This window comes from Ahaetulla prasina, chromosome 3, assembly GCF_028640845.1.
Source record: "Ahaetulla prasina isolate Xishuangbanna chromosome 3, ASM2864084v1, whole genome shotgun sequence".
NCBI lineage: Eukaryota > Metazoa > Chordata > Lepidosauria > Squamata > Colubridae > Ahaetulla > Ahaetulla prasina.
This window is the reverse complement of record NC_080541.1, coordinates 166,885,597-166,900,569: the sequence shown is the minus strand read 5'-3', so window position 1 is coordinate 166,900,569 and position 14,973 is coordinate 166,885,597. Positions and strand designations below refer to the sequence as shown.

At 40.8% G+C, this 14,973-nt stretch overlaps 1 protein-coding gene across 2 annotated transcripts in view; it reads right to left on the bottom strand.

Moving 5' to 3' along the window:
• The window catches only part of PLPP3 (phospholipid phosphatase 3), a 99,349-nt gene that overhangs the window by 31,734 nt on the left and 52,642 nt on the right, over positions 1–14,973 (bottom strand). For both annotated transcript variants that reach the window (XM_058175111.1, XM_058175113.1), the window contains 2 exons: positions 1,300–1,583; positions 67–124 (listed from right to left, as the gene is read on the bottom strand). In XM_058175111.1, the coding sequence (XP_058031094.1) occupies positions 67–124; positions 1,300–1,583 (342 nt within the window). The remainder of the gene's footprint in view (positions 1–66; positions 125–1,299; positions 1,584–14,973) is intronic.

Sequence of the window (14,973 nt, the reverse complement as noted above, 5' to 3'; positions counted from 1 at the left end):
GAGTAAGTGAGGGAGGGAGGGAGAGAGATTTCACATGATTTGCTAAGTAAAATAACTTAGACTTACCACCAAATAAAGCATGGTATAGAGTGAGAAGGAAGCATGTCCAGAGAAAAATGATTTCCTGAAAAGGAAAAAAATATGAAGCATTGCATTCAATATGTTATTTGAATAAGTAGTCAGTTACTCTGCTTTCTCATCTCTTAAGGTGAACAATCCACAGAACTAAAACTTCTCTTTATTCTATCCAAATTCATTTGTAACTATTAATTCAGGATTGAATAATTTTCACAGAGACAGCAGACATCTAAGATGAAATATTACCTGATCAATGTGTAGTATAAATCAACAGGATAACTAGTTATCAACTGCTTGTCACTGCAAACATTTATACAGCCACCCCATCTCACACAAAGTAATTCTGGGTAACGTTTAATAATTGACTGAATATCTCTGTTTGGTTTTACAAAACAACTATCGTGAGCCGTGGTGACGCAGTGATTAGAATGCAATACTGCAAACTAACTCACTGCTCATTGCCAGGAGTTTGATCCTGACAGGGTTCAAGGTTGCCTCAGCCTCCCGATTGTTGGGGGAAATATGCTGGCTCTGTAAACCAACAGAGTGCTACAAAACACTATGGAGCGGTATATACCCGTTTCCCGCAAAATAAGACATCCCCTGATAATTATCCCAATCGGGCTTTTGAGCGCATGGCAATAAGGCCAAGCGCTTATTTCAGGGTTCAAAAAAATATAAGACAGGGTCTTATTTTTGGGGAAACACGGTAAGTCTAAGTGCTATTGCTATCTAATCTTCCTATGAAGTCCATTCACATACTATTGAGAAGTAGAAAATGGAAACAATGCAATCATCATTGTGCCCAGCATGAGGAAGCACACTTCTCCTTTTACACTATATAGTATGTATTTAGTACGCCATATAGATTCATAGATGATGTCTTCCTGAGAGAAATTGTCCAATTCACTTTTACAGTTGAATTAAACTGGTATGTATAATCCTATCTGAAATCCTGATTATGAATGGTATGAGTACTGTTCTTCAAGCTCACCTTTGACCACTAGATTCTATGCTTTTAGGAAAATAACTTATTTCGATATATCAGTCATACCACTTCTTAATTGCTTTTTTAAACTTTGATTTCCCAATAATGTTAACATTCTTTTGCATTCTTCTTCCACATATTTTTTTAGCAAGATTTATGAAATCTATATAGACAAAAGTACATCCTTTTGGTTGAGCTACAGATGTCTTTTGGAAAAAAAAAAAGACTCTTACCTTGCTTCTTGGACTTTGCTTTCATCAGGATTAAGGCACTGATATTCTTGTATATAGCCCTGGGAGCAGTTGATTTTTGTAAAGTCTAGCATACACACTGCAATGAAATTCGGTCTCAGCCGTCCCACCGACACTTTGGCAATATCAGTAAAGGATTGACTGATAGCACAGCCAAATGCAAAGCAACCCACTTGCTTATATAATGCTGCAATGTATGGATTCTGGATAAAAGACCGAGATTTCTCCTTAAGGCAGTGGATCCGATAGAACTCTCCTATAATAATCTGCAAAAAAGAAAGGTGTATCTTTTTTTAAAGGATATTCAATCACATTAAAGATGATATAGCTTTAAAACAATAGCTGATCACAGTGTAATTGCTGAAATCTATTCACCAAATGATTTATTAGTAATGAACTATTGGCAGCAACTAGTTGAACTTGACGGGTATCAAAAAGGTAATCTGGACTGGATCCAATATATTTTTGGGGAGGTTACATGGAAATATCAGGCTGTGGAGTTGAGAAAGCATCCATAAAATGGAAATGACATTGTTGCCAAGAAAACAACTGACTGCCTATTTTCACCTCTATTGAAGTTGTCTTGAAAGATATTTTAACTTCATTTTAAAAAAGGTGATTTGCCTCTTCTATTAAATCACAATTTTCCATTTAATAGTGGGAAATATAGTCAATAAAGTGACGATCATCACAGGCAGAAAAGTAGATAGTAAAAGTAGATTAACTCAAATTAAGGGTTTTGAAGTGTTCATTTTTAAACTAGTAATATATTTCAGAATGTTAAAATGTGCTTGTGCGTTTTTTTCCCATATAAGTTTGCTTTTGAAATATACCATCAAAGCCGAGTAGAATTCAATCAAACCTCACAATGTGGTTTTGAGTCCTTATTCTTGCAGATATTGACATCATAAACTCATACTCGTTGCTCAAAAATCTACTTGTGTACCAAATAATTCCATGTTACTGCCAGAGTCTGGGATAGTGATGTTTTTGCCTGAACATCTGATAGTTTATCTAATATGGTCTTTCGAAATGATTTGCATTTACATACCAAATAGTTTAATCTAACTAAAGAGTACTCAATGCCTCAAGCATGATGCACCCTCACTACTAATTTTCCAGTTGGCCTACCAGCCAACATGAGAGGGTATTCAGAGCAACAAATTAGCCACAGTATTTTACAACTTCATAATGAAGCAGCTGTTTTGGGTAGTAGTTTGGAATAGCAGCAGATAAGACCATCATCTATCCTGATCCACTGACAAATCAACTCAATTCCAATAATAGTACCAGTCCACCTGAAATTAAATCCAGACCCTGTATATTACAGATAGTATTTTCTAGCTGATATTGGAGGGAAGATGATGTGAAGTGAAGTAACAACAGTTATGGAAGAAGATGAAGATTAACAGATATTTATGTTTGCTTCTCAGATATTAATTTATAGATGGGAGTGTCTATTGGCACATGCGTTTGCTCCTCTGATTTTGCGGGTTATCCTTGACTGTATTAGTTCCTCTTAAATGCCCCGAGTATCTAACTAGTTGCAGCAGGTAGCTTATGTTTATTAATGTACTGCTAAGCTATTGTATCATCCTTTCTATGAATAAACACAATGTTTTGTCTTTCTTTTCTATGAATCTGATTTTCTCTCTGCTTCTCCCTCTTAAAATCTTATATGGCTTTTTTAATATATTGACAAAAAGATGTGATTTAAACAAAAAAAATATGTTTCTAATTCCATTAAATACTGCTCATATATCAGAAAAAGAGCAACTCATTCAGGGGAACTAGTGTATTGTACTTTGGGCTGCCTATTTCAGCTTCAATATACTTGAACAAATTAACTTGTAGTTCACAAGACATATTTATTTTATTGCTTTCCAAAGGAGTCTGTATGGGACAAGCAATAAAGATCTGCTTAAATGAGTTACTGTCGTGCTAGCTTTACATCATCTTGAAGAACAAATCTGTGCTCTATTGACCGGTGAAATGACAGGTCCCCATATTCTTCATATTCAGACTTGCTAAGCCCATTTTTCTATATGACGATGTGATTATTCTGAATAATAAAATGGAATCCTCCACTCTACCTCTGTAGCTCTACTCTGCTAAGTGTGGTTAAAGATGCTACAGGTGTGAGTTATGGTACACATCACCCAATAGCTGGAATTCTTACATCTACTTCATTTTTGCTGTACCAAAGATTTCTGTGCAACCTAAAACTGGGGTGGGGGGGGCAGTTGTTCTGTTTTTATATTTCAGGTGTTTATACATTTGAAGAAAAGAGTTCACATGATACAAATGTGGTTGGGTTATTTCCCAGTCACTGAATCTGTTCTTGAAAAAAAGAACATACGCATCAGGATACAGACTTACAATACTTCAGAGCAATTTATTGATCCCCAAACTACTAATATAATGTGGGTTTAATATTAAATCAGAAGATTGTGTAAGTTACTGTTTTAAGAGTTGCAAACTTTAGGATTATCCTGATATCTTTGTTCCAGGTCTTACCCTACAGGCCATGACAACCCTAGAGACATAATTAGAAAAACTAGTCCAGCTGGTTTCATTTGAACATGCCATGTACTGCCTATTACCTGAAAGCAACCAAATAAAATAAAATCAAAAAGCTGTGGGCGTTTCTGGCATCATTATACCACTTATTGGACAATTGGTCTTCAGACATTGCAAAATATAAGCTTCAGGTGTAGTTGAGAATTGCAAGTAATTCCACAGGTACAACAGTTCCTAAACTAATCCTCTGAGTTCAAGCTTGCCTTCTGGACTGAGAGCTTTTAAACTGCTACTACTATAACTGCACCCATATGTCTAAGCCAGTGTTTCTCAATCTTGGCAGCATGAAGATGTGTGGACTTCAACTCCCAGAATTCCTCAACACTGCCAAGGTTGAAAAAACAACAGTCAAAGTCAGGGGTGGGCAATTATGATAACTTTATGACCTGCGGACTTCCCAGAATTCTTGAGTCAGTCATGTTGATGTAGAAATTTTGGGAATTGAAGTCCACAGACAATAAAGTTTCTATTGTTATCCACCCTGGTCTAAACCACAGGGAGGTTTACTTTCCATGTATGCCCTTGCATCTTATTTATCTAATCTTCCTGTTTAAGAATGTTATGAGTGGTGTCTGTTCTCTCATCTCCAGTTTTATTTTATAGTGTTTAAAGAAGCACTTTCTTTATAGCTCATAAATATATTTAGGTTTACCTTTAATTGATTGTTTTATCACACCACTTATGTAAGGCAAAATTGCAAACTATCCTGAAAAAGACTTCATGGTTGAGTCTCACTTCTATTATACCACAGACCCATTATTATAATGGGAAAAAATACTCCTGAATTGTTAAAAATGATTGTTTTTAACAATAGTATTGTTTATACTGATTCTGCTTATAAGTATTCTCCCAGCTGAGATAATGAGGATTATAATAATTTAATAATAAACACCAACTTGTATGTGCCCAAACTTAAATGAACATAGGGAGATCCCAACCATCAAAGAAATCACAATAAAGCATAAAAATAAAGATGGAAAGTATGATAAAACAAGAGATCTCACTTTCCCTTGTCAAAGGGCTGGGTGAAGGGTTAGTATTCACAGCTCATCTAAATAACAGCAGGGTAAAGGCCATCTGACTCTTGAAGAGAACTTTGTTTCCAGAAGATAGGCACCAAACTGTCTTGGGAGTACCAGATTAAGGACATTTAAAATAAAATATAGTCATGCTGAATATCTGTGACCTTTTGCTTACACTGTATTGTACAAGGCTATATGAGTGTTTACTCAAACCATCAACAATGGTTTTCTACTAAAAGCATCATTACAAGGAGATGACATTTAGAAAGGCCATTTCAAAAAGAAATTTGTTTCATGGCATTATTTAGAAAGCACAGTGAAATTAATCAGGCAAGGGCTTCATTTTTTTAGTGCTAAAAATCAGCATTTATAGCTTGCCTCCAAATTATATGCTTATGCCATCCAGTTGCTATATATAATTCTAGATGGAGGACTGGAAATGAAGAGAGGGTCACAAATCTGCAATTTCCTGGAAGTATATGAGAAAGAAGAGGGAATCAGGGCACATGCTTCAAGATAGATGACATGATCAATGCAAATAATTGTGCATAAGGATCAAGTAAGCAAGCAAGCACAGAACTGATGCTAAAATATTTTATAATATAATAAATTTGTATTGTAACTTGAAATGTAATCAGCATAGGCATATTTGAATAAGAGTTTTCAGGAGCACCTCTTGATTGTGTTTACATTCAATTATTAGTGTAATGGTCCTTACAATAATAGATGAGTTCATACTTGCTCATATTTTTCTGCTGCTTCTGATATGAAGCTCACAAGCTTCATCTAGGTTATTTCCACATCTACCGGAAATGCCTTGGACTTGATAGTAATACTACATCATCTGTATAAATATGCTTGCCTAGCATCTTCTAATCTCAAAACCTAAAGACAATTTAATGAAAATACACAATTTAATCAAGTCCAAATGTTTATGCTCACTGAAAGAGAAATGTAAGTTTAATTACTTTTTGCCATATTTTCAAAATAGGTGCTCTGAACTCCAATTTTACTAATTGCCTCTAGTGAAACTAAAAATAGAACTAAAGAACTAAAACTTTTAAAAAGGTCTCAAGCAAAAGAAAAAGATAATTTTCAAGAACTCAAGTCTACTTACTAGATACAAGGTGAGAATCAATGGATTACACCACTTCTAGGAAACTATCTGTTTACTGTTATTTCTGAAGAAAATCTATGATTTAGTTTTCAATACCTTAATTTCTAAAGCAAAATTCCAAATATTCAATCAGGAAGAAAGAAGAAGCTGAAAAATCAATATAGCACAGAATGATAAAATAAAAAGTCATTATGCCAAAGCCACAAAAGCCTAAAAGAAACAAGAGGAAATAAAGCTAAATGTAAAATCTTAAGGCAAATGGAAACAACTTGATACAGATGAGGACATCAGATTGCTCAACAAATCTCCCAAATTTTCTTTTTAATGTTTAGAACATTTCCTCTACATTCACACCTAAGAACAATAACAAAAAAAATGCTTCAAAAACCCATTGCTGGTTTTGAGCAGGCACTGAGCTTACTGATTGTTGGTTAAGAGTGTCCAAAAAGAAACAATTATGGGTCAAAGCAAAATTATTTCTAAGATAGCAGTCAGTATACACAGATATAATTCATAGAAGATTATTCTGCCCCGCAAACCCAGTTTGCAGGAGACAAGAGGTGGTTTCAAAAAAGATGGAAGTAAGATTCTAGATTTCTTAGTTTGAGAAACTGGACTGAGAAAAACAGTAGCTGAATGAAGCAATGCATTATGTAAATACAGAATAAGGATGTGAAAGAGAAAACAGGGAAATGCATTAATTTAAATCTGGAGCATTCATGGCTACTTCATGGTATAAAATTTAAGAAAAACATAAAGGTATTTTTGGTTTATAAATAAAACTCAATGCATTATTTGGACTGCAAAACGGCAATACTTTCCCAAATGTAAATTGATATGAAAGCTGTGGAGCTTCACTAAAGCTACCTAGGTTTAGAACCTGGCCTGTTCCAAAATCTGCTGGAAATCCTTGAGATACAAGTGCTTCTCAGCTGATGACCTATTTGTTGGGCTACCTTCAAATGTAGGCAGAAAGCCAAGAACTAGATTTGCATACAGGATAAATAAAAGCATCTCTGTCTCTTTTTCTTTGGAAGAATGCAATTAATTGCCAGATGGTCTATTGCAGTTATTTACAGGCAACTGAAACATTGTTCCTTTACTGGAAGATGAATTGCTTACAAATCCTTTGTGGTTTCTGTGGACACTTTGGAATGTATTTCCACCACATATGCACAAATATGGCCTGTAGTAAGCCTATATTCAATATATTTGATTAAATACAAGGAAAAATATAGAAATGTAAGTTGATCCGTATGACTGTTTCAAATCCTTCCCTGGGGTATGTATGGATGAATGGTTAATGCATAAAGACATGACAAAGCAAAACAAAAAAACTTTGAATTTTACAGCGATTAATACTTCCACCCAATATATCTGATACAGGTCTATTTGTCCTCTGCAGAACTTTGAAGAAGGGCTTATCTGCTTTGAAGAAAATCTGATTGAATTATTTGAACAAGTCAAATAATCAAATCAATTCAGGGCATTAGTGGTGGGTTTCAATTTTTTTTTTACTACCGGTTCTATGTGTGTGGCTTGATGGGCATGGCATGGCGGGCGTGGCAGGGGAAGGATACTGTAATATCTCCATTCTCACCCCACTACAGGGGAAGGATACTATAAAATCTCCATTCCCTCCCCAATCCAGGGGAAGGTTACTGCAAAATCCCCATTTCCTCCCAATCAGCTGGGACTCTGGAGGCAGAGAATAGATGGGGGCGAGGCCAGTCAGAGGTGGTATTTACCAGTTCTCCTAACTACTCAAAATTTCCGCTACCGGTTCTTCAAAACTGGTCAGAACCTGCTGAAACCCACCTCTGCATCAGATCAAATTAGGACCTATCAAATAACTTCAGAGAGATTTGAAGGCAATTTTGAGAGTCAGTTGACTTTCTGGTTGGCAATATCCAAAACATTATTGCTGGTTTCTACCCAAGTAGGGGTGGAAGGTGTTAGGTTCGGGAAGTAACGAGGCTGGAGACCAGGGTAGTGACAACAGCTCTTTAATATAGGGTGAACCCAGCAACAGGCTGGGGGAAAAACCTCTCCTTTTATACAGTTCTGCTGGAGGCTTCGTCCAATCAGCAACGTGCTGATTTCCCGCTCAAATATTTAAAGGCACAACTGTTAATACATAACACTCCTCCCCTCCCAGAAAACACTTGGTCTTATTTACATATTTATTTACATGTTATTTTTCGACGTAGTCACGCAAATAACCTGGGCGTCTCCTAGTTCTTTCTGACCTGCGCGGTTCAGTTCTGGGTGGTGTTTTGAGCTGGTCGGAGGGCTGTTTTCCTCCCAGCTCTTTCTCTGGGCCATCGGGCTCTGGATTATTGGCCGACTCTTTTCTTGGCCATCCGGCCTTGGATTAATTTTGGAATTTTCCTGCTGTTTCCCTCGGGGACCTGATGGCGCCGCTGGAACTCTGGAACCTCAGGTAAGTCTTGCGCTTCTCCCGGGTCATTGTCAGCTGTGGATTCAAAGTGGTATTGGTCATTACCTGTCTCTGTTGGTTTGGTTTGGTCAGTTATTCGTTTCCTTAACTGATCTATGTGGCGCCGCCACACTCGGTTGTCTGGTAGCTCTACCACGTCGATTTTGGCCCTGTTACTTTCGTTACTTGTCCGGCGACCCAACTCGGGCCGTCCCCATAGTTTCGGGCCCACACCCGGTCGCCTATGCTCATTTCCTTGTTTTTTCTAGCTCCCCCTTGTAACCCTCGGGTGTGTAATGGGGGTTCAAACGGTCAAGTGGGCACCGGAGTTTCCGTCCCATTAGCAATTCGGCTGGGCTTTTTCCCGTGGCTGTGCTTGGGGTTCTGTGCTGGGCGGCTAGGAAAAAGTCTATTTTTGTTTGCCAGTCACCTGGCTTGAGCCTGGTCAATGCCTCCTTAGCGCTCTGCACGGAACCCTCTGCAAGGCCATTCGACGCCGGGTGCAAAGGTGCAGAGAGGGCATGTCGGATGCCTTCCTCTGCCACGTACTCTTCAAACTGGGCTGCCGTGGTGGGGCCCATTGTGGGACACGATGGTGTCCGGCAACCCGTGAGTTGCGAATAGGTGGCGCAGGGTTGCGATTACTGCTTCGGCTGTGGTGGACTTCATAAGTATGATCTCTAACCATTTGGAAAATGCGTCCACCACCACTAGGAACGTTTGGCCGTGAAAGGGGCCAGCAAAGTCAATGTGGATTCTTGACCAAGGCCCTTGGGGCTTTTCCCATTCTCTGACTGGGGCTGTTGGGGTAGCGGTCTGGACTCTTGGCAAGCTTGGCATTTCCCTACCCTCTCAGCAATCTCTGCGTCCATGAGTGGCCACCATACATAGCTTCTAGCTAACCCTTCATCCTTACGATGCCTGGGTGACCCTCGTGGAGGAGGTCCAATACCTTGCCCTTAACTTAACAGGAATTATTACACGATCACCCCATAACAGGCACCCCCCTTGAGCCGAGAGCTCATCACGTTTCTTAACAAATTCTTTGAACCGTTCGCCCGGCGCAGCGGGCCACCCTCTCTGTACCCAACCGAGTACAGTCCTTAACACAATGTCGGTATGATGCCGAGCCACTTCCTTTGATGTGACTGGGCCAGAGTCCAACGAGTCAATAAGGAGGATGGGTGTCCCGGAGTGGGGTCTTCGGTCGCCCTGGCAGTGGGCATCGGCTCAATGCGTCTGCATGCCCCACTTCTTTTCCCGGTCGATGCTGCAGCTTGTATGAGTAAGCGGCTAAAAATATAGTCCATCGAGTCAAACGTGGCGAAAGTGCCACAGGCGTTGGCCGGTCGCCAGCCAGTAATCCAAGTAACGGTCTGTGGTCAGTCACGATTTCAAAATTCCGCCCAAAGACATACTCATGGAATTTTTTGACCCCTGATACAATGGCTAATGCTTCTTTGTCTAATTGGCTGTAGTTCCTCTCTGGGGAGGACATCGTTCTAGAGTAGAACGCTATAGGGGCTTCTGTGCCGTTTGAAGTCTATGGCTGAGTACAGCCCCACCCCATAAGGGGACGATCGCAAACCAGCACTAGGGGTAGTGAGTCGTGATATTGGATGAGCAGGCTATCACTTGAGAGCAGGTTCTTTACTGCTTCAAAAGCCCTATTTTCTGACTTTCCCCAAGACCAAACAGTATTTTTCCCTAAGAGCCTATGCAGCGGTTCCATAGCAGTTGCTTTGTTCTTCAAAAAGACCGCGTAAAAATTAACCAATCCCAGGAATGCCTGCAGCTCTGCTTTGTTTTTGGGCGCTGGAGCCTTCCTAATTGCCTTAACTTTGCTCTCAGTAGGGTGAATTCCTTTCTTGTCTATCCGGTAGCCCAAGAAATCGACCGATTCGACCCCTATCTGACATTTATTTGTCTTGACTTTTAATCCGGCTGTCCGGAAAATGCTCAAGACCTTTCTTAACCGCTCCCCCAATTCCTCCATGTTTTCCCCTGAAATTAGGACATCATCGAAGTAGGGAACTACCCCTGGGAGCCCTTGCAGTAGTCGTTCCATCAGGTTTTGGAACAGCCCTGGTGCCACACTAACCCCAAATTGCAATCGGGTGCACTTGAATGCCCCCCTGTGCGTCACAATCGTTTGGGCTTCGGCTGTGCGGGCGTCTACTGGCAGTTGTTGGTAGGCTTGGGCCAAGTCTAACTTTGCAAAGACTTGCCCTTGCCCCAAGGAGTGCAATAAATGTTGCACTACGGGAACCGGGTACGCGCTTTTCTGTAAGGCTTTGTTAAGCGTCGCCTTGTAGTCAGCGCAAATTCTAATTGACCCGTCCGATTTGATGGGGGTGACGATTGGCGTCTCCCACTTTGCGTGATCGACTGGCACCAAAACCCCCTGATTTATGAGCTTGTCCAGCTCCTTATCAATTTTGGTTTTAGGGCAAAAGGGACTCTCCCCGCCTTAAGCCTAATGGGGGCTCCCTGGGGGTCTAAGTTGAAGGAAATAGGGGTCCCCTTGTACTTGCCCAGGCAGTCCTTGAAGACATCTTCGAACTCGTTAAAGAGAATGTCTTTCAAATTGCAGTCACTTCTGTAGATGCCAGTCACTCCCATGCCCAGGGCACGAAACCAGTCTAGTCCCAACAGACTGGGCAGAGTTCCTTCGACGATCGTGATGGGCAGGGTCTTTTTGTGAGGGCCGTACTCGACTCGGACGGAGGTGGTCCCTCGAACAGGGATGCGATTCCCCTGGTAGTCGTGCACTCGTAGCCGCTGTGCTTGCAGATGGCGCTTCGCGACGGATGGCAGCGACTTCGCCTGGGTGTCCCAGGACATGATGGTGATCGCTGATCCCGTGTCCACTTCAAGCCTGCACCGTACTCCCTCGATCTTGGGCTTTGTGAAAATCTTCTTTTCCACTTTGGGTGGGGCGCGGCCTATAATGACAGTCGCTTGGTTAGACTTCGCCTTTCTTGTTTGAACCAATCGCGGGCCGCCTTTCCGGTTCAGCGTTTTGATTGGCCGATTTGAATTTTCGGCGGAAGGTTGGGCCGCTCTGCACACCTGAGCTAAGTGTCCTTTCTTCCCACACCGCCGGCATGTTGCGTCTTTAAACCTGCAACGTTGGCGCTGATGCTGCCCTCCGCAGCTTCCGCACTCGTCACGGTCCTCAGTGTCGCGTTTCTCGGTCCGGCAGACCCTTCCTCATCCTCGCCTCACCTTCGGATTCGGACTGAATCTCCTCCTGGTGTACTGGCGTTGGCTTTGCGCTCGTCTTGGATTGAAGAGGCTTTGCAGAGTCTCTGCTGCTTTAGTAGACATTTCGTGTGCTCTGGCCTCGTCCAGAGCGGTGGCTAGTGTCAGGTTGCTCCTGGCTAGCAGTCGCCGCCGTGGCGGATGTCCTTGACCCCTCGGATGAGTTGCTCGAGTAGCACCGTCTAAGTCTCGGTATCCGCAGTCCTTGGTCGCTCTTCTTAAAGCGGCCATGTAGTCACCGATGGACTCGCCCTCCATCTGTCTACGTTCTCCGAATTCAAACCGCTGCACGTATTTGGACGGCGTCGGTGCGAAATGGTTCTTCAGCAAAGTCTGCAGAGTCGGCCACGATACCGATTGTATCGGCGTTGGCTCTGCCAGGGCTTCCGCAATCTCGATTACCTCCGGCCCGCAATGGCTTAGGAAGTAAGCCCGCTTGCGGTTATCAGGGATCCCCTGTAGTTCGTTGGCTTCTAGAAAGCTTTCGAAACGGGTCATATATGTTCCCCATTTCTCCTTGCCCGGGTTGTACGGTGCGGGTGGCGTGTTTGCCATTTCCGCGTTTCTGCCCTGGGTTTGCTGGGTTCGGGACTAGCGTGCTTCAGCTCGGTTCTGGTTCTCCTTAGCCTCGAGATCCCATCCTCGTCGCCAATGTTAGGTTCGGGAAGTAACGAGGCTGGAGACCAGGGTAGTGACAACAGCTCTTTAATATAGGGTGAACCCAGCAACAGGCTGGGGGAAAAACCTCTCCTTTTATACAGTTCTGCTGGAGGCTTCGTCCAATCAGCAACGTGCTGATTTCCCGCTCAAATATTTAAAGGCACAACTGTTAATACATAACAGAAGGATGAGGAAGAATGTTTGAGTTCACCAACCAATGAATTTGCTCATCTTTGCACAACACCTGATTCTCACAGTGGTCTTGGAAGTACGCTCCTGCTGTTTGGACTTACTTTTCTGATAGACGGTGGGTGAGGGGAGAGAAATAGGGACTCAGATTTTTTTAATTTTTTAATTCCTCTTTCCTTTATGATACTTTACCATTTCCCAAATCTATTCTGTGATCTTCCATTTTTCTCCAATCCCACATATAAAATCCTTTGGGGCTTATTTGTCCTTAATTCTTAAACTATATCTGTCTCCTTCCCAAAACTGCTTGCAGTTCCCAAGTCCCCATTTTATTTCTCCCCACCTTCTCTCAAAAATAAACAAAAGTAATTTCTGTTTCCATTCTGCAACTTTTTGTGTCTTGGCTTCTTTTGATAAATTTATCTTTTTGTCTGCATGACTGAGTTGAGACTACTTAGCTGTTGTTTCAGCTACAGTATATGAACTATACTATTTTTATATTATAGATTTCATAATAATAGGCAATAGTGATATTAACACTTATCTGCCATTTTTTAAAGTTTGCACAAAGAATATATAATACATTGTTCCTCCCAAAAGTTAACCTTGTCAATTAATCATGCCAAAAGTGAACAGGAGGTAGAAAACTTTTTAGGAAAATTCACAATTTTATTGTGAAGGAGGATACTTTCTATACTGGTAAGGAAAGCTTACTAATATGCCACACAATTCGGGAGCTATTAGTTCCTCATACGTACTAACTTTACCTTAAAAGAGGTTCAAAAATTATTTCAGCAAATCCTTGACCTTAAAATTAAAAAGCTCTTCTATGTGTGCTCTTTTCAACTCTACCAAATGAATTAAAGCAGCTGCAGAAATGTTGATTTCTCCCATTATAGCCCGTGGTCTAATTTTTTTTAGCAAATTGACTCTGAGATCAGGTGAAATCAAATATTAATGCCTTCAAATTTCTAATCACAAACTGTAATTGAAACTATGTACCTTCATTTCTCATTATTTTGCATACACCATCAAAGATACAGAAATAAATTCTACCCAATATAGCAAAACATTGTAAGATTTAAAATTTACAACCCAGATTGGGCACAACTGAACTTAATCTTATGTAACCAGGAGTATGATTACAACTGAATGAGAAGAGGGGAAAAAATAGCAACAAAAACTGCAGTGATTCTATCTTTGGCTTATACAATATGCACCCTTTAAAAAACTACCGTATATACTCGAGTATAAGCCGATCCGAATATAAGCCGAGGCACCTAATTTTACCACAAAAACTGGGAAAAACTATTGACTCGAGTATAAGCCGAGGGTGGGAAATGAGGCAGCTACTGGTCAATGTAAAAAATAAAGATAGAGCCAAGTAAAATAACATGAATATTTATTTGAACGAAAAACAATAAAAGTGCAAAAGGGGGAAGGAGGATTCCCAGCTTTAGAAAATTTAGAACTCATACCTTTGGTATGACCTGAGCATAGCTCATAAAATTATCTGCTACAATGTACTTCCTATCAATGACTACTTCAGCTTCAACCACAACAATACACGAGAACACAATAGATTCAAACTTAAAGTGAACCTCTCCAATCTAGATTGCAGAAAATGTGACTTCAGTAACAGAGTTGTTAATGCCTGGAATGTGCTACCTGACTCTGGTCTCTTCCCAAAATCCCCAAAGCCTTAACCAAAGACTATCTAGTATTGACCTCACCCCATTCCTAAGAGGTCTGTAAGGCGTGCATAAGAGCACCAGCGTGCCTACCGTCCCTGTCCTAATGTTCCCTTTAGTTGTATTCCTTTTATGTATTCAATTCATGCTTATATTTATATAATTATTTAATATGTATTTGACAAAATAAAATGAATGAATGAATGAATAGAATAGAATAGAATAGAATAGAATTTTTATTGGCTAAGTGTGATTGGACACACAAGGAATGAATGAATGAATGAATGAGTGAGTGAGTTACTTCAACAACATTGTCTCACAGAAATTGACAATACAACTGCAAGCATGAAAATGAGTCCTCCTTTAGCTTCCAAGGGACCAGGGTGCCTCTGAAGGTCAGTGCTCTAAGCACTAAGAACCCAGCACAAATCTAAGCCTGTATGCACACCAATAGTGAAAATACCCTGCACAGTGTCTCTTGGCAGAGAAGGTTAATTTTCATAGACGTTGGGGTGGCTCTTTTTTTTTTTTTTTGGCAGGGCAATAAGGATCTCTAATATCATTAAACCCAAGTGTGAGGAAAAAGACAGCAGCTAAAATGTTAAGGCCAGTTGTGTGACCTTCTCCAATACAGTTGGCCTGGCTGTTTGCCAAAACTTAAAACACCCTCCATCCCCCTCACTGCTAAAGCTT